Source organism: Rhinoraja longicauda, chromosome 8 (assembly GCF_053455715.1).
Source record: "Rhinoraja longicauda isolate Sanriku21f chromosome 8, sRhiLon1.1, whole genome shotgun sequence".
In the NCBI taxonomy this organism is placed as follows: Eukaryota; Metazoa; Chordata; class Chondrichthyes; order Rajiformes; family Arhynchobatidae; genus Rhinoraja; species Rhinoraja longicauda.
The window spans coordinates 55,355,814-55,381,639 of record NC_135960.1 but is presented as its reverse complement, the minus strand read 5'-3'; the positions used below and the strand labels follow the sequence as shown (position 1 = coordinate 55,381,639).

General features: G+C 38.4%; 1 protein-coding gene across 2 annotated transcripts in view; it reads left to right on the top strand.

Annotated features, from left to right (window-relative positions):
• The window catches only part of sestd1 (SEC14 and spectrin domains 1), a 73,149-nt gene that overhangs the window by 44,641 nt on the left and 2,682 nt on the right, over positions 1-25,826 (top strand). For both annotated transcript variants that reach the window (XM_078404017.1, XM_078404018.1), the window contains exons 9-18: positions 4,075-4,172; positions 7,090-7,145; positions 7,957-8,168; positions 11,399-11,521; positions 16,848-17,042; positions 17,435-17,549; positions 19,118-19,277; positions 19,925-20,006; positions 20,135-20,257; positions 22,218-22,409. In XM_078404017.1, the coding sequence (XP_078260143.1) occupies positions 4,075-4,172; positions 7,090-7,145; positions 7,957-8,168; positions 11,399-11,521; positions 16,848-17,042; positions 17,435-17,549; positions 19,118-19,277; positions 19,925-20,006; positions 20,135-20,257; positions 22,218-22,409 (1,356 nt within the window). The remainder of the gene's footprint in view (positions 1-4,074; positions 4,173-7,089; positions 7,146-7,956; positions 8,169-11,398; positions 11,522-16,847; positions 17,043-17,434; positions 17,550-19,117; positions 19,278-19,924; positions 20,007-20,134; positions 20,258-22,217; positions 22,410-25,826) is intronic.

Below are 25,826 nucleotides of genomic sequence, written 5' to 3'. Positions count from 1 at the left end.
CTGACATCAGTGGTGGGGAAGATGCTGGAGTCAATTATTAAAGAACTAATAACGGCACATTTGTCTAGCAGTAAAAGGATTGGTCCAAGTCAGCGTGGATTTATGAAGGGGAAATCCTGCTTGACTAATCTTCTGGAATTTTTTGAGGATGTGACAAGTAAAATGGATGAAAGAGAGCCAATGGATGTAGTGTTTCTGAACTTTCAGAAAGCCTTTGATAAGATCCCACACGGGAGATTAGTAGGCAAGATTAGAGCACACTAGACGACCCATGGACCTGTTGGGCCCAAACCTCTCCTGTGGGCCCGGCAACCCTCCCCCAACTGACAACCCGTGGACCCGTTGCCGGCCGGGGAGCCTCCCCCAGGGCCAGGGGCAGGCGAGGAGGGAGAGGAAAGAGGAGAGGGAGCCACTCACCCCGGCCACGGGCAACCATCGCGGCGGCCAACACCAGGAGAGCGTTAGATGATCCTTGGCCCCTTTGGTCCAAACCTCTCCTGCAGAAGCTGGTGTTTTTTAAAATTAGGTCAAAAAAATGTTATCAGTAAAATAAATCACTCCTTATTTAAATCAAAACGCGTTTTTTTCAAAGGACAGCTTTAAGGGTTCAACGGCAGGGCAATCGCGAGCTGGATGGCTCACACAACACAAGCGGGAGATGGACAGCTCAGGCCGAGTAAACGGCATCTTGGAGACAGCAGTTTAAGAGCGGGGGCTGCGCTGCCCCCATGTGGGAGCCGGACCAATGGGTAGTCGAGCTGGATTATTTTTTAAAATGAGCTGTGCTTCCCCCCAAGTGGGACGTCACTCTGGCAGGTCCCGCCCCTGACCATCATTGTGAGCCCCCCCTCCCTCATTGGTCGTCACTCGAGCGGGTCCCATTGTGACGTCCCTCGCTGAAGATGGGAAGAAATCATTTTTTTCAGGTAATTTTTAACATTTAAAATCTCTAACTTTAAAAATATAAGTTCAATTTGAATTAAACTTGTTTTAAAGGGTCGCCAGGACAAAGGTGAGTAAGTGGTCCTAAAATTGTGGCACTATCGTGTGTCGGGGGCAAAAAAACACGGCTGATAACTAACAAACATCCTAAAATAACAAACAAATATAACAAACAAACAGTTTTAGTAATATAGATAGATAGAGAGATATAGATGGTATTGACATGGATAGAGAATTGGTTGGCAGACAGGAAACAGAATAGGAATAAACGGGTCCCTGTCAGAATGGCAGGCAGTGGCGAGTGGAGTGCCGCAAGGCTCGGTGCTCGGGCCACAACTATTTACAATATATATTAATGATTTAGATGATGGAATTAAAAGTCCCAGCAAATTTGCTGATGACACAGCTGGGTGGCAGTGTGAACTTTGAAGAGGATGCTAGGAGGTTGCAGAATGACTTGAACAGGTTGAGTGAGTGGGCAAATGCATGGCAGATGCAGTATAATGTAGATAAATGTGAGGTATCACAAAATGCTGGAGTAACTCAGCAGGTCAAGCAGCATCTTGGAGAGAAGGAATGGGTGACGTTTCGGGTTGAGCCCATTCTTCAGACTGAAGAAGGGTCTTGACACATCAGTCTGAAGAAGGGTCTCGAACCGAAACGTCATCCATTCCTTCTCTCCAAGATGCTGCCTGACCTGCTGAGTTACTCCAGCATTTTGTGATACCTTCGATTTGTACCAGCATCTGCAGTTATTTTCCTAGGTAGATAAATGCGAGGTTATCCACTTTGGCGGCAAGAACAAGGAGGCAGATTATTATCTCAATGGTGTCAGATTTGGAAAAAGGGAAGTGCAACGAGACCCGGGTGTCCTTGTACACCAGTCACTGAAAGTAAACATGCAGGTACAGCAGACATTGAAGAAAGCTCATGGCATGTTGGCCTTCATAACGAGAGGATTTGAATATAGGAGTAAAGAGGTCCTTCTGCAGTTGTACAGGGCTCTGGTGACTCCACATCTGGAGTATTTTGTGTGCAGTTTTGGTCTCCTAATTTGAGGAAGGACATCCTTGCTATTGAGGCAGTAGGTTCATGAGGTTAATCCCTGGAATGGCGGGACTGTCATATGAGAGAAGATTGGAAAGACTGGGCTTGTATTCAGTGGAATTTAGAAGGATGAGAGGGGATCATATAAAAACATAAAATTAGAAAAGGACTGGACAAGCGAGATGCAGGAAACATGTTCCCAATGTTGGGGGAGTCCAGAACCAATGGCTACAGTCTAAGAATAAAGGGGAGGCCATTTCAAACTGAGATGAGAAAAAAACTTTTTCACCCAGAGAGTTGTGAATGTGTGGAATTCTCTGCCACGGAAGTCAGTAGAGGCCAATTCACTGGATGAATTTAAAAGAGTTAGATAGAGCTCGAGGGGCTAGTGGAATCAAGGGATATGGGGAGAAGGCAGGCACGGGTTACTGATTGTGGATGATCAGCCATGATCACAATGAATGGTGGTGCTGGCTCCAAGGGCCAAATGGCCTCCTCCTGCACCTATTTTCTATGTTTCTATGTCATGTGTAATGGCCAAAGTATCAGTTTCTTGTACAATTCCACATGTACAGTTCTAAGGAATAGTTGCAGTATCTCTCAAATTAGCAAGAACACATTATTTTTTAGAAGGTAGGCTTTAATCTAAACATCAATAATCCGTATGCTTGTACTCTCAGGTTTCTGAAAACTATTCATGGTTTTTGGAGTCATTGCTCGTTTTCCCATGTTCCAGCTTTGCAGATCTAATTATTTTTGGGTGTAAAGAACAGTATTGCATATACATAATGCTTAAAATTGTATCGGATATAACATTAAAAAAACTTAATGGTTAATGAAAATTGGTTTCTCATCTAAATATATTTAGTTTGAATACTTGATCGCTGTAAAGCCAGGAAATCAGCAATCATATAATTGATATTTTTACATGGGGTGCAATGGTCAGGTGTATTCTGAAGATTTTACAGGTTAATTTATAATTTACAACTTTTGTGGGACAGGGAAAACATCTTAAAATAAATTAAGTGATATTTTTGATAATCCACTCATAGTTGCCATCTTATTATTCACGAGGGAAGAACAATCCTTATTGCTGTAATAGTGAACATAAACAACAATAGTAATTACTGGCAGTGAACCCTTTTCTCTCCAATCCTGCACATGCTTACTTTAACTCGGGTGTTTCTCCAAGATATAGCCGTCGCTCCGTATTGAAATATGTAAAAAATTTGTGATTCTATTTCATTTTGAAACAGCAAAAACAAGCATGTTGTAATAAAATCAGGCCTGAAATTGTGCTTGGTGTAAAGGCGCACCAAAACCAAACACAACTGACCAGGTTCAACCAAGGAAGAAGGGTCTCGACCCGAAACGTCGGAAGAAGGGTCTCGACCCGAAACGTCACCCATTCCTTCTCTCATGAGATGCTGCCTGACCTGCTGAGTTACTCCAGCATTTTGTGAATAAATCGATTTGTACCAGCATCTGCAGTTATTTTCTTATAGGTTCAACCAAATGTTCACTTTATCATCTGAAATATTGCATCTTTCATGTGTGAAAGGAATGAAATACAACACTGTTCAACAAACACTCCTGAACATCAGGATAGATCTCTTGAAATGATAAATCAATTTTGTGAAGTTAGGAAGTGTGTATATTTTCTTTCAGGTATTTTTTGGTAAATTAAGAGAACTTTTCAAGAATTCTTTTCTGAATGAAAGTAGCCTTGTATTAACCTTAAAAAAGATATGTGTGCTGAAATAAACTCAGCAGACAAGACAGCATGCGTGGAGAATATATGACGTTTCAGGTCGAGACCCTTCTAACCCAAAACATTACCTTTCCATGTTCTCCAGAGGTACTGCCTCACCCGCTGAGTTGCTCCAGCACTTTGTCTTATTTTGTAAACCAGCATCTGCAGTTCCTCGTATCTCCTTGTATTAACCTTGTCTGACTAGATCCACATTGTTAAATCCCAAAAAATATTCTGCATCTCTGTAAGTTGGTTTTAACTTGGAAATCACTTTGGAAAATATTTTGAAGCTGAAATTTTAATTGGAAAAATATTTTAATTTTTCTACTTAGGTCTTTGAAAAATTCACAAAGGAATCTACATCATTGCTGGATGAACTAGCTTTAATTAATAATGGATCTGAAAGAGGCAATCAACAGGAAAAAGAAAGGTAAAAATAAAATATGTCTCAGATGATTTTGCCATTTAATCAAAAAATATGTGAATTTTTATTGATACCATCTGGTTCTGCCCTATCCCCAAAAATGAAACCAATATGGCAGTAGTAACGTTTCATAAATCACTGTGTAATTTTAAGCATCTCTATCACTCCTGGAAGATAGACCTTTCACACCTTGCGCCTCTTAATCTCTGTCTCCCTCCCCCCTGACTCTGTGTGAAAAAGAGTCTCGACCCGAAACTTTACCCATCCCTACTATCCAGAGATTCTGCCTGTCCAGCTGAGTTACTCCAACTTTTTGTCTATCTATCGCTCTTTGGCTTTTTCTTTCCTGTAGAAAAGGGGGCCAATTTTTTTTCCTGGATTTCTAGTGAATCTTTCTTGGAAATGCTTTTCCACAGTCCCTCTATATCTATTTAATAGACCAGAACAGCACCAAGTACAGAGTTATCTCTTCAAGATTCAATACCAATTTTGTACGACTTCGTTTTTTCCAAATAATAATAATAATTTGCTTTAGGTGGTTTTATTGACTTGCATCACAATTTTTAGTGATTTATACATTTTGTCCAAAGACATCAAGCTTTTAAAATGTTATTGATTTGTAAAATTCTTATGTTGTAATTATTATTTCACTGGAGGATAAAAAGATCAAAGGAGGATAACAGAGTATAATGAAATTGTTTGGTACCTGAAATCAGAAAAAAAGAACAGCAACTTTTTCAAAATATAATACTCATTTGCTTATTGTTGACTTTCAAAGTCATATTTGGGTTTCTTTGACCGAGTTCTGAACCTGTTTTTCTCATCTCTTTCCCTTGCTTTCTTGAAATTTATGAGGAAAATGTTCTGAATGATTGACTTTTATATTTATAATAACGTGCTTATTTCTGACTTAATTGTTAAATAGTTAGGATAAGTAGATAAGGAAAATTGTGAATGCTGGAAGTATACAGCAGGTCTTTCAACAGATGAAAAGATTATTTTAGCATTTCGAATAGAGACTCTGCTTAATTGGGTTAATTGATTTTCAGTTGACAGATGCAGTGCATTTAAAACTTATTTTGAAAGATTTATATTAATTCTAATTGTTAACTTGAACCAACTAAAATTTACAGGGATTTATTAATCCTTTAAGCTGCTCTAGAAAGTTTTAAAATGTTAAGCTTCAGTGTGTGCAAACAGTATCAATGTAGTTACTGAATAAAAATAGTTGGTTAAAAAAAATTGGAGATCAAACATCTGTGCGGAGAGGAAAAAATTGAAATGGGAGTATTTGCTGTCAGCAGGGCCCAGACCTATGTAAAACGCAAGAACTTTTTTCTCGATCTGTTGGCTTGGACGTGCTACCAAAAACTGTTCCAATTCTAAATGATCCCGCCCTTACTGGGAGAAGAGCCTTGCATGACATTATTGTCTTAACATGGGTAGACCAGAACAATTTTGGAACAAGAATATAAAAATAAGGCAATTTGACACAACCTTGCAAGTTATTAGTGAGATAGCACTTGGAGTGCTGCATTCATGTTTGGTGTTCATATTTAAGGAATAATATACTTGCATTGGAGGCAGTATTGAACAAGATCACTTGTTTGTTTCCTGGGATCAAGGGGCTGACATGTGAGGAAAGATTGAGAAGGTTGTGCTTGGAGTTTAGAATAATTGGAGGTGATCTTATTAAGATTCTGTTGAGAATGTTTCTCCCAGCAGTTATTTAGGACATGAATGCATTGTTTATGAGGGAAGTGAGGAGGAATTACTTCTCTTAGATTCACAAATATTTGGAATTTTGAATTCCAGAAACCTGTAGAGGTTGTTGAGTACATTGTAAGTGCAGATTTCCAGAGATTTGATCTGCATTGGAGTCCAGGGGTATGTGAAAATTGTGGGAAAGTGACAACGAGGTCAAGATTGGATGAACTCTGACTTTATTGAATTTGCAAAGTAGGTTCAAGGGGCTCTTGTTCCTGTTTCGTATATTCTTAAATATTTTAAATTTAAAAACTTAACCTTTTTAATCAGTCAGAAAAATTTAAGTAAACATTTTAATTCAAAATGTCAGTTGCATTATATTTACCCTTATGAGTTGCAGCCATTCCTCTTCTGCAATGAAAGAACTTCATGTTCCGCCACCATTTCTACCTTGGCACAGGTTCATCAATATCCTTGCATGGTTTGAGGAATTGCAGCAGGTTTGGGTTGCTACAAGACTATATGGGAGTCCAACAAAAATGCAGTTTGACAAAACCCCAACCAGGGTGCCACCAATGAATTTGTGACTTCCTGTATGAATGCAAGAGTTTTAAACTTCCTGAAATTTGCAATTGTAAATGGCAGTAGTTTGCATGTAAATTATGAGCATCTCTGAACAATTTCCAGATTAGTGGCTTCTGTTAATAGTCCTTGATAGGCGGTTAGCCCGACTCATTAACTCTTTTCTGTCTGTTACATTCTGTCCAGTGACCAGCTGAATATTTTGAGCATTTTATGTTTATTTCAGAGAACAAGCATATTGAATAATTTGATTTCTCATGTTGTTCTTCTCAGACCCTCTTACAAAGAACTATTTTCAGGTCAAGTGTATTTTGAAATATAAAATGTACACTTTTAAATCTTAAATTATACATGGATTTAAATTTACTGAGATCAGACTAATTTCATATATAAGAAGTGATGCAGTATCTTTTGGTGTAATTGATGAGGATAAACTTCAGATACTTCTCAGGCCAAATCAAAGTCGTAACATTATCTTAAAAAATGTCTGAAAAATTAATCTCTCAGTTTTAGTGTTTTAGTTTTGCACTTTAGTTTTGCACTTTGTGTTTTAGTTTTAGTTTTGCACTTGTTTGATTTTGCTTTATTTCCTGAATGGCATCTAAAAAAATGTTCTCTTTTTTAAAATTTGCAGACCTGTTGAGTACAGTTTTCTTCCTTCTGTGGATCCAGAAACGGTTTTGCAAACAGGTAGCTTTTGGTAATAAATGTGTATTTTAAGATATTTTAAAGAATTTCATAAACTTATCAATTACTTTTAGTAGAACAATGTTTTCATTTACTTTGGATAGCTAGGTAATTAAAACGACTAATTTTAGTTTTGTCCTTCCATGTTTATTGGTGCTATATTTTAGATGAGGACCACCATATTCTTCCCTGCAACCTGATTTAAACTTTGTACAGACTTGATAGAAGTATATAAAATTATGAGAGACATAGGTAGGGTAGACAATCAGGACCTTTTTTCCAGGGGTGGAAATGTCCAGCACAAGAGGACTAAGGTGAGAGGGGGAAAGTTTAATGGTGATGTGCGGGGCCAGTTTTTACACAGAGTGGTGGGGGCCTGGAAAGCACTGACAGGGATGGTGGTTGAGGCAGATATGATAGTGGTGTTTAAGATGCTTTTGGATATGTCCAGCACACACATTGTGGGCCAAAGGGCCTATTCCTGTGCTGTACTGTTCTGTGTTCTATATTCTATTGTTCTTGTTCTATTTTATTGTCCTGATGCTTTCTCCAATGAAAGCATAAAGTTGCATGACAACAGGAAATTCTCACAATCTGGTTTAGGTTCAGTGGCTGAGTTCTGTCAGAAAGCATCAGCTATTAGCCTTACAAGAAATTGTGTGCCTTAGCAAATATTTCCTTAATCAAGTTATCCATTGAAAACCCTTTTACAAATTTAAACTTTCATTTTTCAGATGAATGATGTTTTGACCAATGTATATATTGTGAGAATTATGCATTAAGTATTTAAATATTTTCTAACATTACACTGAAGGTCATGAACTATTATCAGAGTTACAACAACGGCGCTTCAATGGATTGGAAGGAGGCATGTCATGGTCCCCAATGGATGATGAGTTGTTAGCTCAGCCCAAAGTAGTAAAACTACTAGATTCTCTACGGGAACAATACACTCGATATCAAGAAGTCTGTAGACAGCGTAATAAACGTACTCAACTTGAGGAGATACAACAAAAAGTCATGCAGGTAAATAATAATTATCAAGTGTTATAGATATTTCAGCAAACTGTAGTGGTTTGATCTGATTTGTGTTGACTATTTGGGATTGAATTCTACAGCCAAAGGAGATTTCTGGTTAACGCCAACCTCTATTTGTGATCCACCGATCAAATTGACTATCCTGTTTATCTTGCACCCTGTCAAACCTTTTATGTAATTAGCAAATTTTAACATTGTATTCCCTTGTGCCTTGTTCAAATCTCATATTTACTAAGAAGAGAAAGCCTCCAAGTTATGATCTCCCACCTTTCCATCCTTATTTCATTCTAACCTCCTCCTTCCTTAACAGTTTGCCATTTGATAGTTGAATTTCTGTTTGTACTGCAATTTTTCCTCTCTCAATCATCACATTTTTAGTGGCACTTCAGAAGTGCAAGCGTTTTTTTACAATTTACATTCATTGCGGACATCTTACAAAAGCTTTCTGGATTTTCACATGCATCATATCTATGGAAAGCACTTAAAGAAGAAGTTGACAGAGGTATTTACAGAGACATTTCCCATTCCTGCAACTGATGCCATTTTCATGATGAAGTCAAGGAAACAGAAGTGTTTGGAATTAAATAAAGCAGCTATTTTGGGAAAGAGAGGGTTTAAAGGAGTTCAGACTCGGGGAGAGATTAATCCATGGAGTAGTTTAAAGTAAGGAGATTCTTAAGTTTAAGACAGTGTGAGGGTGAATGTAGACCAGTAAGGACATAGTGATAGTTCAGCATTATTGGGCCCAGAATCAGGTGCCATTCCAGAGTTTTGGTAGAGCTCAGTTTAGAAAGCATGAAGGATTGGAGATAACAACAATGTTGCGATAGTTTAATGAGGAAGTGAAATGTTCATGCATTATTCTGTTATATTAAAACAACTGGCAGATAAATGTGTTCATTTTTATTTTATTGTCAGGAGTAGTTGACAATGCTTATTTAATATTTTGAGAACTGGCATTTTATTAATCATTGCTTTGATTTAAATTGAGAATGACTCAATGAAAGTGCTCAATTTCAACATGCTGTCATCTTTCGGAGCAGCTGATCTGCAGATCTAGATTCAGAACAATTGACAATGAATAAAAGATATCATATGAACCCATCAATGAACAAAACTTTTTAACTGTTAAATAAATCTTCCAAGAATCATCTATGATTTGGGAAAAATGCTTGATTACCTTAAAATCAGTTTTTCTGTTGCTATCCTATATATGTGATTGTATTATAACTGCAAAATTGGATTTTAGTGTGCTGTTAACATGAATTTTAGAAACAATTGCCATCTTTATCGGTTTGATCAAGTCCAAACAGTTGAAATGAAACAAAAAATTGTGAGATTTTAATATGATTTTTATATGCAACTGTATTAACTGCATCAAGATACTTTGGCATTTAAGAGAGTTAGATAGAGCTCTAGGGGCTAATGGGATCAAGGGATATGGGGAGAAGGCAGGCACGGGTTATTGATTGTGGACGATCAGCCATGATCACAATGAATGGCGGTGCTGGCTCAAAGGGCCGAATGGCCTCCTCCTGCACCTATTTTCTATGTTTCTATGGCATGGTGCTCACATTATAAGTGACTCATATTATTTAATCTCATTTACACTAAATATTGGGTTGCATTGCAGATGTAGAAGGTGCTGGCAGGTGTTCTGTGCACAGTCTGATCTCAAGATAATAAGGAACAGCACCATATGGTAGAGTGGGGGCTAAAGGATTTTTCAAAATCAGCGGATCCCTTGGTTTGAAAACATGAAAGAGCAGGGAAGATGTGATCTATCCACACAAGCCAAGGAAAAGCATCTGCACAATCTGTGAACACTGGCAGGAATCAGTTATTTTGCCAAATACTGTAAATTTTCATTTATCTGGTATTTGTGCATCTGGAATTCACATGCAACTGGCAAACCTTTCTAAGAATATTAAGCAATTTTATAGTTTCTTTATAAAAATGTAAATTTGAATTTGGCACTGAAATGCTTTTTGAATGTCCAGAATGCAGCCACTAAATTACACAGTGCTAGAGTAACTCGGCAGGTCAAGCAACATCTCTGGAGGACATGGTTGTTGACTTTTCAGTCGGGACCCTTCTTCAGACCGGCAGCATTGGATACCCAGTCTGAAGAAGGGTCTTGACCTGAAACGTTATCTCTCCATTCCCTCCAGGGATGTTGCCTGACTGCAGTTACTCCAGCACTTGTGTTTTTTTTGTGTAAAGCAGCATCTGTAGTTCATTGTTTCTCGTCTAATTTGCATCCCCTTTTGGAATTTAAAATGTTGTGATTTTAGTTTTAGCGGTACCTTAGCACAGGATAGGTTATGCATAAAAATTGATGCATAGCCTACATATTAAAAAAATAAAATAGTGAACAGTGAACTTAAATTATGGAAAGTGTGAAAGAACACATTTTAGTTCATTTCAGTTTATACATTAGGGCAGTACAGTTGTTGACTAAAAAGCAGCAACATCCTTTTTAAAGATTTGCCACCCCATGTGATGATCACTAAGTCATTCATTTGATATTTGCTGTATTTAAATGTATACTGTTTATCCTTAAGATATAGCATTTCAGTGTTAAACATTCACATTTTCTAAAAAAGGGGAGTTCACATGTAGTTCTGAAATTTACTTAAAACATTTTGCATACAATATTAGTCTGATGTACAGAAATCCTTTTGAGCAATGGATCCCCTTGGATGAGAATACACTGTATTTGGTGTGAAATACATTGCTTGCCAAAGATCAGTAACCTTGCGTGCAAAATGCCATGTCTTACCAATAGTGGCATTAGCCACAATCACCACACCCCTATCTCTGCCCGAAATTACATGGATTTATCCGTTCACCCCATACACACCTCTCATGCAGGGGTATATTTGCTTACATCAAATGTTACATGTTGATATCACAGTCAGCAACTGAATATTTTTTTACTTTGGCTATGAAAACACGAATGCATTCATTGATAAGGTGACTGACACAGTTTGCCTCATACTGTGAATGCATGCATCAGATACCATTTAAGAAACCAACACCAATTGTGTCAAAAGATGAAAGATTTGCAACTGATGCATGAACTGAAATTATATGTTCCTCATCGCACCTTCTGTGCCATACCTGTTTGTGCCACAGTTTATTTTTACTTCCATTTCACTGTTTTGCATCATGATACTCAAGGCTAATGCTGTCTTTATGAATATTTTCTCCTTTAGGTTGTGAACTGGTTGGAAGGACCTGGGTCAGAGCAACTCAGGACGCAGTGGGGAATTGGAGATTCTATCCGAGCTTCGCAAGCTTTGCAGCAGAAACACGAGGAAATAGAAAGTCAGCACAGTGTAAGAGATTGATTCTGCAGCTTTTACAAAATAACTAGTTAGTATAAATGGATATGGGAATGCACGAGTTATGCTTGACAGTTTTTTTTCTAATAGAATACATAACGGTAGCTATAACTTCTGTACACAAACAAAAATTAACTTTGGAAAGCTAATGAGATCTGAAAATAAATTGTTTTCACAAAAAAATATCATGCAAATACAATATGCATGAAGTGCTTCTTTCTACATTGCACAATATTTCCATCAAAATAGACGGAACAACATGCCAGAACCAAGTAACTAGTTTGGTATTCATGGTACCAGATGATTGCTATGGGAATGCTTATGTCTTAGCTTTGTGTTTGATAGTTGCTGAGATTCAAAATTAAATTTAAACTTAATATTGTAGTTTTGGAAACCATTTGTACTCAAAATATTTGTCGACGCTCTATAAGTGATAATAGATTGCTTGATACTGCTTTTATGCACTGTCAACCACTGTTTGAAAATGTCTTGTGAAGACAAATGGCCAGAGGGCAGTGTAGTACTACAGCAAATTTAATTTTCAGCCATTGGGGAAGTTGGAGGTTTAATACATTTTGCTTCCCATGTGAGCTTGCTTCACTTTAGAGTGGTATTGTTCCTCAAAAAAAAAAACTTGGAAACAGATTGATTGCACTTTCCATTGGAGAGAAAGGGAGGGAAAGAACGAAGAAGAGAGGGAGAGAAAAACAAAAACATAACAGAGGGGAGGGTTACCTAAAATTGGAAAACTCAATGTTCATACCTTTTTGGCTTGTAAATCACCCAGGCAGAATATTCCTCTGGTTTGCATTGACCCTTGTCCTGGCAATAGAGAAGTCTGAGGATGTTGGTGTCAGAATGGAAAGGTGAATTGAATTGACATGGAACTAAGAGCTTTGGGTGGCTGTTGTGAACAGTGCACGATACTCTGCAGATCAGCTGCCCAGTTTGTGCTTGGTCTCTCTCGCTGATGTAGAGGATGAGGTGAAAGGAGGTGCATGTTGCTTTGCCTCGCTTTGAAGGGCTGTTTAGGTCGCAGGATGGTGGTGGGGGAGGAGGAGTAAGAACAAGTGTCGCACCTCCTGTGGTTCTAGGGTAAAGTTCTAGGAGTCAGGGAAGAGTGGGTGGGAAGACATGAGTGAGTGGGTGGGTGATCTATGCGGCAAGTGGGCCCTGCAATGGATGTAAAAGGGTGGCAAAAGGAAAATGTGATTGTTAATGGAGTCTTGTTGCAGCTGGTGGCAATGACGAAGGATTATGGGTTGGATGATGAAGAATGAGGCAAGTGGGTAAAGGGTGTGGCTAACTTCAAGGTACATCTCCTCATACCTTCATACTATCTTGTCTTCCCTTGTCCACTTGCTTCCTAACATATGGGACATCTTGCATGCCTTCTGTTATTTTGCCAGCTTCCAATTCCTCGGCCCCACCACCTCAACTTCACTGGATGTCCAGTCTTTATACACCTACATTTCCCATCAGGAAGGTCTCAAAACCCTCTGCTTCTTTCGTAACAAAGATCCAATTAGTTCCCCTCTACCAACACACTCATCCTTCTGGCTAAACGTCCTTAATCTGAACTTTTTTCTTGACTCCATTCGCTTCCGACAAATCAAAGGTGTGACATGAGTAACCTCATGGGCCCTAACTACACCTGTGCCTTTTCATTGACTACATTCTCTGCTGTCCCAAACATTTTCTGCTACCAGGCTCCAGATCTGCTTCTGCATCAGTGACTGTTTTGCTGCTGCTCTCTGTCCATGCGGAATTCATTAATTTTATCACCTCCATGACTAACTTTCACCCTGGTCTCAAATTCACTTGGACTATTTCCAGTACCTCTTTCTTTTACGAGATCTTTCGGTCTCCATCTCTGGAGACAAGCTAACCACGGATATTTACTATAAATCTACTAACTCCCACAACTACTTTGACCATATTTCTTCCCAACCTATCCCGTGGCTAAACCTCGTCCCAACCTACCTCCACCGCATAATTTCTCAAGATGAGGCTTTCCATTCCTGGACATCTGAAATGTTCTATTTCAGGACACACTGCTTCCCTTCTTAGTTTAGGTTAAAGATACAGTGCGGAAACAGGTCCTTCGGCCCACCGAGTCCACATCGACCAGCGATCCTCGCACATCAACACAAGCCTACACACACTAAGGACAATGTACACTTGTACCAAGTAGACAAAACCAAGCCAATTAACCTACAAACCTGTCGTCTTTGGAGTGTGGGAGGAAACTGAAGATCTCGGAGAAAGCCCACGCGGTCATGGGGACATACAGACATGGGGTCAAACTCCATACAGACAGCCCCCTTAGTCTGAATCAAATCCGGGTCTCTGGCGCTGTAAGACAGCAACTCTACCGCTGTAAGACAGCAACTCTACCGCAGCACCACCATGCTGCCCTTCTGCTGCAGTTGATTGGGCCTTCTCTTTTCTTCTCTTTCTCATACTCCTGCCCTTGCTTCACCTCTCTCCAGGCAGCACACTCAGTTGCTCCAGGAGATTGTTTGCTACTCCTCCACACATAATTTTGTCTCTAACTGCTCGTGACTCAGCCGTATTTCATGCTTACAATAAGTTTATTGAAATTTAAGAGAAATCAGAACCTTCTGGCTGTTAAACTATTTATTTTGGTATGTTATCAGATTTAAGATTTCAGTGAAGCATTTGGAATACGCACAGCCCTCAGACAATTGCTGATTGCACAATTAAACAGCACTATTCAGTAACGTTCTAAGTGCTGTGGCAATCACAAATATCAATTTAGAAAATTTGATCTGGCTATTAATTTAAATGTTTTATTTCAGTAATAACTTGCATGGAACATCACAATTCCCCAGGACGTTTATGTGTCACACATAATCGTAAATGTTCTCATAATTTTGGAAAGTTTCCACATAGTTTGGCATATGCACAAGCAAGGATTGTTAGCATATAGGATTTTGGCAGTTTTTGACTTTTTTTGCATGTCATTTCTTCTGTGATTGGAGAACCAAATTCAAATAACACCAGATTAGCTGCAGGTTAATTTAATATTTATTTTATTGTCTTTGACTTTTTTGCATTGAGATGAAGTTCACCAACACTGTTTGTTGAATTGGGTATAAGGTTATTTATATGGTCATGTTAGCTTGGATAATTTTTTGCAAGGATTGTACTGGGCGGCATGATGGCATAACGGTAGAGCTAGTGCCTTGCAGCGCCAGTGATCCAGGTTAATTCTTGACTACGAGTGCTGTCTGTACGGTTTATACGTTCTCCCCGTGATCTGCGTGGGTTTTCTCCACGAAATTCGGTTTCCTCCCACATTCCCAAGATGTACCCTTTGTAGGTTAATTGGCTTGGTATAAATGTAAAAATTGTCCCTAGTTTGTGTAGGGTAGTGTTAATGTGCAGGTTGACGTGAGGCCGAAGGGCCCGTTTCTGCACTATCTCTCAACTAAACTATGTATTGGATCGTAGTATCACTAACCTGTGAGGTTAGACTGACAGCCTGGCCCAGCTCGTTTTCTGGATTAGGATCTTCCACTTGACAAATATCAGCTTGGACAACCTTTCATGAGTCCCAGCCTCCCTCTTTTGGGCAGCTGTTTGCCCACAAATTCCTGACGCTGTGTTTATAATGTGCATTATTTAAACTACTCTTGAGAACTGTTACGTGTATTTGCCTAATTTCAAATCTTCCTTTTCAGTGTAATTTTAACATATTTAGATTTTGAAAGATTTTTTTGAACAAAGTGAACAAATCTTGTGATCTAATAAAATAATGAGATTTGATGTTGAGAATTGCTCAAATATTTTGCTTCTCCAAATGAACCTTGATTTTAGAATTGTTTAATATTGACCAAAAAATGTACTAAGGATATTATGCCAACAGCATTAAAAATTAATTGTTTGACAATCAAACAACTTATAGTGAGACTGGAAAAAAAGGAGTTCCTAAGTTTGATTGCTATTCAATTTCTCTCACGATATTAAAATATATAACTAAACATATTTGCCATTATTTGGGTAATTGGTCAAAATTATAAGGAAGATTTCTGTCATTATAAATAGTGAAATTCAGTTTTGGTCTTTGCACAATGGCAGTGTGGATTATTGCGCCACAATATAAAATGTAATCCCATTGCTTATTTCTACAACTGCGAGGCAGTTTGCTAAAGCTCTATTTAACCAGGAACTGATTGAATTAATTGTGGGCATGAATTCCAATATTCTGTGAATTGATAAAGAATTAAGTCGTCAAACGTTTTCATTATGCATACTGCATTTGAGGTAATGAGTTAACTTGGTTTATCAAATCTTCATAAATTAAATCTATGGAAGAGTATCCAATAAATTACAGAATCATAAGAACAGAAGGAGGCCATGTTCATATGCAATATCTGTCACCACTGTCTTTTTGGGTGTAGAGACACAAAATTCCATGTACTCAGTAAGTCGGCAGTGATTTTGGGGAGAGAAACTTCACAATGATTTGTTTCGAAGATAAAAAAATGTTGAAGGATGATTTAAGTTGCAAAGAAAGGAATGTTTGCCAAATGGTTGTGAATTAGATCTCTTGGTAAACCTTTGTGGCTAAGTACCCATGTTTCCTTTTATTTCCTTTGTCAGTTATTTTAAACATGTGATTTTAGTACCAATATACCACTTGCCAAAATAACTAAATATGTTCCTATTTGCTTGGTAAAACCAATCATGAGTCAGACTGTCCCCATGATTACATTTTATCTCTGTTTGCTTTGTTGTCACCTTCTCTCTAACAATGATCTATTCTACAATTTCCTTGATCAACATCTCTTTTGATCTCTTACACTTATCTCTGACTTCCACTCTCCTGACACTTAGCCTGAAGAAGGATCTTGACCCGAAACGTCAACCATTCCTTTTATTCAGAGATGCTGCCTGTCCCGCTGAGTTACTCCAGCATTTTGTGTCTATATTCTAGATGTTTGCTGGTTAGTTCCACCCAGACAACATAGGATGAGGTTACATGTGTCTCTATTGCATTGACCAGCTGCATTCAAGCAGGACTTTTGGCACATATTTCCATTGAGTATTGATTGTTTTGTTGATTATCACCTTTAAAATATGATGCAAGCTTCATCCAGTATAGTGTATCTTTTTTAAGATATTGATGAGAATGATTACAAAGACAAAGGTTTGCAAGTAACCATCTAGATTGGAGAAATGAGTAATTTTCTAAGACCTCTTTTTAAATTAAAAAAAAGGTAGGTTGTGTTTGATTTTTGAGAGTAGGATCTCAATGTTGCTTACCACAATTTCTTTCTCAATTTATTTACAGGAATGGTTTGCAGTATATGTAGAACTTAATCAGCAGATTGCAGCTTTGTTGAATGCAGGGGATGAAGAAGATTTACTTGAATTAAAGGCATTGCAACAACAGCTAAGTGATGTGTGCTATCGCCAGGCCAGCCAACTGGAGTTTAGGCAGAATGTACTACAGACAGCACTTGAATTCCACGGTATTGCTCAGGATGTAAGCTGCTGGTTAATGAAAAACTCTTTGCATGTGGTGGGAAAGATATCAATTCAGTAACTGCTATTGTGTGTTATCAATATGGCACTCAAGCCCTAAAATTCATTTCGCTAATGTTCAGTTTGACTGGTTGGAAATGAATTCCTTAGGATTTATCTGTCACATTTCTTACTAAACAATTGACAGATGTAGTCAGAATAATATGTATTGAGTTACCTGAAATATCTTCCTCCTGTGAAGACAATGCATGGATTTTAGTGGGGGGGGTTACAATTGATTTTATGTAAAAGTTCTTTTAAAATGTTTATATTTATTGTTTCAAATTAATGAATATTTTGAAAAAACACTTCTTCAAACTTGAAAATTAAGTCATGTAACTGGATCTTTCACAGTTGTCCCAGCAGCTAGATGGGTTACTGGGGATGCTTTGTGCCGATGTGGCACCAGCTGATGGAACTGCCATTCAGCAAACCTTGAAACTCTTGGAAGAAAAATTAAAGAGCGTTGGTAAGTGAGAAAGTTGTATAACAATAGATATACAGTCAATAGATCTGAATTTATTGAGTTCATTGGTGTATGACTTAATTGTGCCATTTTACTCAATCACTTCTAGTTAAATAATATTGCTTCACATATCAGATTAATTTATCCTCTTGATATTGACTTGAACTATTTTTTTTTATTAATTAAAAAATAAATGTTTAATGACTCTTCTGATGGAGACTGTATGGTCATGGTGTAACTTGGGGGAACCTTGCTTACCACTCATGATGTGCTCACAAAAATGAGAGCACTTATAGAATCAGCCCCAATGGTGGTCATTATAGTCTTACATGAAGGAAGATGCTATACTTACAACACTGCAGTGCCAAGAAATTGTTGTCATATACTCTTCATCCTCCTGCTATGTTCAACTGTACTGGAAATCAAGTACGAACCCTGTAGTGAATCAACCCACAGTGCAGAAAAGCTGCCTATAAAAATCAGTGTTGGACAGGGTGGGGGTGCACCAGGCTGACATGACTCGTGTTGGCGGCAAGCAGCACCAGCATACTATGGTCTTTGTCATCACCTGTTGGAGGAACCTGCTGTCTCTCCCTCTCTTGGGCTACATGGTTCTTACCAGCCCGGAGATTGCTCAATGGTAACAAGCTCAATGGTGGCAGCTATACATTGAGTTTAATACCACCAAGCTTCCATCTTATACATCTAGAGATGAAGAGGGAGATCATAGGATCCTGGTGGGTAGACACAAAATGCTGGAGTAACTCAGTGGGACAGGCAGCATCTCTGGAGAGAAATGGGTGACTTCAGTCTGAAGTAGGGTCTCGACCCAAAACTTCACCCATTCCTTCTCTCCAGAGATTCTGCCTGTCCCGCTGAGTTACTCCAGCATTTTGTGTCTACCTTAGATTTAAACCAGCATCTACAGTTCTTTCCCACACATAGAATCCTGATGGTCTATCAGCTTTTCCAGCAATTGCTGCTGGACATCAGCAATGGCCCACACTCGCTAAGCCAGTCAGGATGCAGTCCCGGGCCCCACTCCAGTCAAGATATTGGTTAAAGTCATGTGGTAGCTGTTGAAAGACTGACAATCTGATTAAGAAATGAAAACACGATTTGCGATAAGAAGCAATTGAAAAATATAAAACTGTAGATGCTGGAAATCTTGTCGGCAAAATATGTCAGAAATACTCAGTTCGAGAAATATTCTGTTTTTAGATTAATTATCCTTTGTCAGTTGAGGCCAGAATCGGAAGGCAACAGCAGTCAATAGTTTTGGAAAGGGAAGAAAAGTTGTCGGTTGAATGATTGCTTGCAAGACCTAGAGTGTAATTTTTGAGTGGGAAATAAAAAGGCTTTTGATAAGTTGTAGTTATGGAGATCGAACAATTTACATTATCAACTAATGTGTGTAAGGTGAAAAGATCATGACAGCAGAAAATAGTTAAATTATGCATCAAAAAATCAAGTTTTTATTGAAGGAGAGCATGCCTAGAGATTCCTTCCAACTGAAAGCTTGATCATACAGTAATTGTAAGAAATTTAATCATACATATTTTGTTTTTTAGATACAGCTTTGCAGAATTTACAGGAAAAAGGTCAGGGTCTTTTAGACCAAATGACATCGCAAGCTCCATGGACATTTGGGAAAGATGTTTCCATTGAAAATAAAGACAATATTGAACATATTCAAGGCCTAATGGAAGACATGCAGCTTCGAAAGCAAAGGTATAATTTAACACAAATTAACACAAATCGACAGTGTTGAATGTTTATGTTAACTTTTATGTAGTTGTGTGTCTTGTTGCTTTTTTGGTATGACTGTATGGCAAATCAAATTCCTTGTATGTTTTTACTTACTTGACTAATAAATTAATGACAATAAATTAATTACAAAACAGTTTTGCAATGGCCTTTAGCTTGGGACAACTTCTGGTATCCAATGCAGGTTGCTACAATTCCCCAGTATTTCTGATGACATTAACTCTGTTTTTCCTTCCACAGTTGCTGTCCATTTTACTGTTTCAATTGATTCTGTTTTTTTATTGCATGTTCTGTAAAATATTTATTTTGAGTTAGTACTGATTATTAATATTGGAATAACATTGAATGCAAGATGTTACAAATAAATGAAGCAAATGCTGTAATGTAGTATTTCCAGTTAACATTACAAAAATTGAAGTCAGTCATAGCATTTGTTGAACCACCATAATGGGGTCTCCCTATTTTGTGGTTCAAGTACATAATCATTGGTTTTATTCCCTTTTCAGTTAAATTCCATGTAAATTAAATTTAAGTGTATTAGTTGGTCCAAATAAGAGAGAATAATTGTAAGATCAGCAGCTTTTTAATTTGTTTGCTTATAAACTTTGTAGATGTGAAGATATGGTAGATGTTCGGAGGCTAAAAATGCTTCAGATGGTACAGCTTTTCAAGTGTGAAGAGGATGCTGCACAGGTAAAGCATTGGATTTAGTTTTATGGGTGGGTATGTACATTTACTGGGTATTAAAGTTGATTTTGGAAAGCAGGGTTTTACAGATGAGTTTTAAATTATGTTTCCTTTACCTCCTCCTTTTTGAAAAGGCGGTTGAATGGTTAAATGAGCTATTGGATGCCCTTCTGAAAACGCATATTAGACTCGGAGATGATGCTCAGGAAGCCAAAGTTCTCCTGGAAAAACATCGCAAATTTGTTGATGTTGCCCAGGTATGTTTGGTACACCTAATGCTTTAGCTACTTTATATTCAAATAGGAAACAAATAAGATTGCCTGAATCCTGCAGCTAAGATGACTGACTGATCAATAATGGGTGCTATCAACAAAAATAACTTGAATTTATGCAGTGCCCTTATCATAGAAAAACCTCCCAAGTCACTTCAGAGGTTTAAGGAAAAATGGACACCGTTAAAGGAGGAGGTATTAGATGGGTTGACCAAGAGATTTGTTCAAGAGGTGGGGATTGAGAATTTTTCTTCCTCCATTTTTCTCACTCTGCTTTATAATGTTGTCCAATATCTTTTGTGCCTGGACTTATCATTCTGGGCTCCCATTACCGGACTCCCATTACCAAACTTCACTATTTCTCTAATTCCCCTTTTTTTAAGATCCTCGGAAAGAAATTTCTTTTAGCAAGCTTTTGATCACACATTGTTTCCCCATTTGTCCATTGTGTCTTTCAAGTAACTTGGGATATTTTTTCTACATTAGATGCATTATATAGGTCCCACAGGAGGTTATTCATTACAAGCGCAATTTAGAATTTTTACTTTGTTTGTCCATTCAACTCTTGCTAAAAGAGTGAAATATTATTCTGTTAAATATTTTATTATATCCCTTAAGTTTGTTTATAATTTCAAGAATATTATTGAGTTATCCTGCTACTTTGTCACATGATTGCTGAAAAAATTACCGTCCACTTTGAAAAGAATGTTTAATAACTTACTGACTTTTACAAGAGCCTTTGATTTGTTTCTATATTGTGATACACATACACATGTATCATGTACAGTGAAAAATCATTGGTTGTGATTTTGGGCCATGATTAAAGGCAATGTGATGTGCTGGGGGATTTTATTTAAAGTATTGGTCCATGCTGTAAAACTTGCTCTTAATGCATTGTCTTCCTGTACACTATTTAAAACTCTTGATGAACAATATTTCTCCAAATATTCTTTCTTTGCTCTCTTTGTCCCACCCCCCTGATATCAGTCTGAAGAAGGGCCTCGACCTGAAACGTCACCCATTCCCTCTCTCCTGGATGCTGCCTGACCTGCTGAGTTATTCCAGCATTTTGTGATACCAATATTTCTCCAAACATCTACCTGAAATCTCTTAAATTTTGTAAGCTTGCTTTGGTTGCAGGAAATGTTTGTAAACTACCCAAAATTGTAGTGAAATTGTAAGTGAACATTTTTAAAAATCAATGAAAAATCAGTCTAGAGAATGAAAGAAATTAGTGAAAATATCAAATTGAAAACCATGAACCAAAGATGAAAGCATTTTTATACAACTGAACAATGCAAAGAGGTAAAGAAAAGAACATCAACAAAACAAAAAGTGAAAATGCAGGAAATAGCCAGAACTAGCACATTTCTGCTGCAGTCCCTTGACAATATATGGTGAAATCAAGGAATTGAGTTTCATCAGTTCTATCACGCAGAGACCATTAATATTTTAATGAAGGGTTCTGACCTGAAAACCGATTCCTTTTTTACAGAGGTGCTGTTTGATCCGCTGAGATATTCCAGCATTTTGTGTCTCTCTAAACCAACATCTGCAGTTGCTTTCTACACATTAATATTTTAAATGATATGCAAATATTCTTTTTTTAATGGAAACAAATTTGCTGGATGATGTGTGGAAATCATGCCTTTATGCTTTGAAAAGAACAAAACGTGGATATATATATTGCTAGGTAGTGTGATAGGCGAAGAAAAGGAATGATAACAGAATATATTGATGCTCTTAACAATTTAGCATATTTGAATTATGTAAGTTGGTGACTTCTAAATGATGATTCTTAAAATAAAATCATATTTCAAGAATGATCACTTTAAAAATTATCTGATCCAGTTTTGAATTTTATTATTATAAAAACTCAATAATATCAATTGTACCGTAAATAATGTCTTGTTTTCTGTCTCCTTCAATGATGCACTATGTGTAGAGCACATATGATTATGGAAGACAGTTGCTGCAGGCCACGGTGGTGCTGTGCCAATCTCTACGATGCACCACAAGGTCATCAGGAGAGACATTACCAAGACTGAACAGAGTCTGGAAACAGTTTACAGTGACATCAGAGGAACGAATTCACAGACTGAATTTGGGCTACACGTTCAACTTTGCTGCTGAAAAGGCTAGTGTCTTATTTAGTTTCTATCTTTGCTGTTTGAACATAAAATTGCGATTCTGATTTTTTTTTCTCAACCCAGTTTAATAATGACTGTTGTAAAACACTTAGGGACTTTCATAAACATGGTCAATGATTATTATTATTACCACTGTCCAACTCTTCCATAGCGACCAAGATGTCTATCTGAGCTAATTTAATTTGCCTGCATTTAGAAACATAGAAAATAGGTGCATGAGTAGGCCATTTGGCCCTTCGAGCCTGCACCGCCATTCAATATGATCATGGCTGATCATCCAGCTCAGTAACCTGTACCTGCCTTCTCTCCATACCCCCTGATCCCTTTAGCCACGAGGGCCACATCTAACTCCCTCTTAAATATAGCCAATGAACTGGCCTCAACTACCTTCTGTGGCAGAGAATTCCACAGACTCACCACTCTCTGTGAAGAAATGTTTTCTCATCTCGGTCCTAAAAGACTTCCCCCTTATCCTTAAGCTGTGACCCCTGGTTCTGGACTCCCCAACATCGGGAACAATCTTCCCGCATCTAGCCTCTCCAACCCCTTAAGAATTCTATGTTTCTATAAGATCCCCCCTCAGTCTTCTAAAATCCAGTGAGTACAAGCTTAATTTGGCCCATATCACTCTAAATCCTATCCATGTACCTGTCAAAATGTATTTTAAAAGTTGTAATTGTACCTACCTGTACAGCTTCATCCGGCAATTTGTTGCATTTGCCCATCGCCCTCTGTGCAAAAAAAGTTGCTCCTCAGGTCCCTTTTAAATTTTCACTCACCTTAAATCTGGACTCTCCTACTCAGAGAAAAAATCTCAGATCACCACCTTATCTATCCTCATGATTTTATATTTGTCTGTAAGGTCACTCCTTAACCTCTTACGTTCCAGGGAAAAGAATCACAGCAGATCCAGCATAACTCAAGCCTTCCAGTCACATCCTTGTGGATATTTCCAGCTTAATGATATCCTTCCTGTAGCTGGGTGACCAGAACTGGGCACAATACTCCTTGCGGTCACATCAAATCATGTTTGGTTGTAGCATGATGCCCCAGCTCCTTTTTCCAATGCCTTAACCAACGAGATTATCTATCTTGCATGATTCAACCCCAGGTAACAAATGGCAAGCATTCCAAATGCTTTCGCCACCCTATCTTCTTGAGCTGCCACTTTCAGGCTGCCACGTAGCTGTCCCCGAGATCTCTCTGTTCTATAACATTCTCTCAGGCCCAACCATTTAGTGTGTAAATCCCGCCCGTTTAATTTACCAAAATGCAATGGCTTGCACTTGTCCGAATTAAATTCCATCTGCCATTTCAACGTCCAGTTCCCGTTTGTGCAGATCAGACTGAAGAAGGAACCTGACCTGTATCGTGTATCCATTCCATCCACAGATGCCCCCTGACCCCTAGTCGGAACACTTTGCGTTCCTCCACCATCTCCAGTTCTGTGTGTCTCCCTTTGTGTGTGTCTCCCTTTGTGTGTGTTTCCCTTTGTGTGTGTTTCCCTTTGTGTGTGTTTCCCTTTGTGTGTGTTTCCCTTTGTGTGTTTCCCTGTGTGTGTGTGTTTCCCCGGGTGTGTGTGTACATGTGATGAGGTGTAAATCAAGAATAGAAAGCCTGTGTGATTAGTTTTTCCTTGTTCTGACATGAGCAATTGGGATCAATTTGTGATTCCAGACCACAGTGATGTTAAGACTTAAATCAGTTTAACAACTGCCATCGTAAGCTTCCTGCTTTATATGTAAAAAAATAACTGCAGATACTGGTACAAATCGAAGGTATTCACAAAATGTTGGAGTAACTCAGCAGGTCAGGCAGCATCTCAGGAGATCTCATTCTCCTGAGATGCTGCCTGACCTGCTGAGTTACTCCTGCTTTATATGAATCAGTTATCATGCATAATGACTGCCTATTCAAATTTATATAGTGTGGAAGCGAGTTACGTGAATTATTAGTCACTGAAAGTACTTATTTCTGAGTGCTAACTGATGGTCAGCGTGGACTGAGTGGAACAAAGGGCCTGCCTCCGTACAATGTCTTGCAATTCATTCTGTCTATTCAGTACTTGCAAACAGAGTCAACACACTTGAGAGTTTGGAAAGACGAGAAATCTGGACTTTCAAAAAGCCTTTGACAAGGTCCCACACAAAAGATTAGTGAGCAAAATTAGAGCACATGGTATTGGGGGTACGGTATTGACATGGATAGAGAACTGGTTGGCAGACAAGGAAGCAAAGAGTAGGAATTAACGGTTCCTTTTCAGAATGGCAGGCAGTGACTAGTGGGGTGCAGCAAGGCTTTGTGCTGGGACCCCAGTTATTTACAATATATATTTTCGATTTGGAGGAGGGAATTAATGGTGACATCTCCAAAGCTGGGTGGCAGTGTGAGCTGTGATGAGGATTTTATGAGGCTGCAGGGTGACTTGGATAGGTTGGGTGAGTGGGCAGATGCATAGCAGATGCAGTATCATGTGGACAAATTTGAGGTTATCCGCTTTGGTGGCAAGAACAGGAAGGCAGAGTATTATTTGAATGGTGTCAGATTAGGAAAAGTGGACATCATTGTACATCATTCACTGAAAGTAAGCATGCAGGTACAGCAGGCAGTGAAGAAAGCTAATAGCATGTTGGCGTTCATTGAGAGAGGATTTGAGTTTTGGAGCAAGGAGGTCTTACTGCAGTTGTACAGGGCCCTGGTGAGACTGCACCTGGGTGTGCAATTTTGGTCTTCCAATTTGAGGAAAGACATTATTGCTTTTGAGGAAGTGCAGCGAAGGTTCTCCAGGTTAATTCCTTGGATGGCGGGACTGACATCTTATGATGAAAGAAAGGGTCGACAGGACTTGTATTCACTGGAATTTAGAAGGATGAGAGGGGGTCTTATGGAAACATATAAAATTCTCAAAGGATAGGACAGACTAGATGCAGGAATTTTTTTCCTGATGTTAGGGGAGTCCAGAACCAGGGGTCATGGTATAAGAATAAAGGATAGGCCATTTAGGACTGAGATGAGGAAAAACGTTTTCACAGAGTTGTGAATCTGTGGAATTCTATGCCACAGAAGGCAGAGGAGGCCAATTCACTGGATGTTTACAAGAGAAAGTTAGATTTAGCTCTTTGGGCTAAAGGAATCGAGGGATATGGGGAAAAGCAGAAACGGGGTACTGATTTTAGATGATCAGCCATGATCATATTGAAGCGGTGCTGGCTCAATCAGCCGAATGGCCTCCTGCACCTATATTTTCTATGTTTCTAAATAAATTTCTTGCATGTCTTAAAATACCCACTCCAAGCTAGCTTCCACTTACCAGAGCAAGAACATTTTTCTTTGGATAGCTTAGCTGACACATTGCAAAAATAGAGCCAATGTAAATAAAATGATAATTTAACATTTGAATTTTT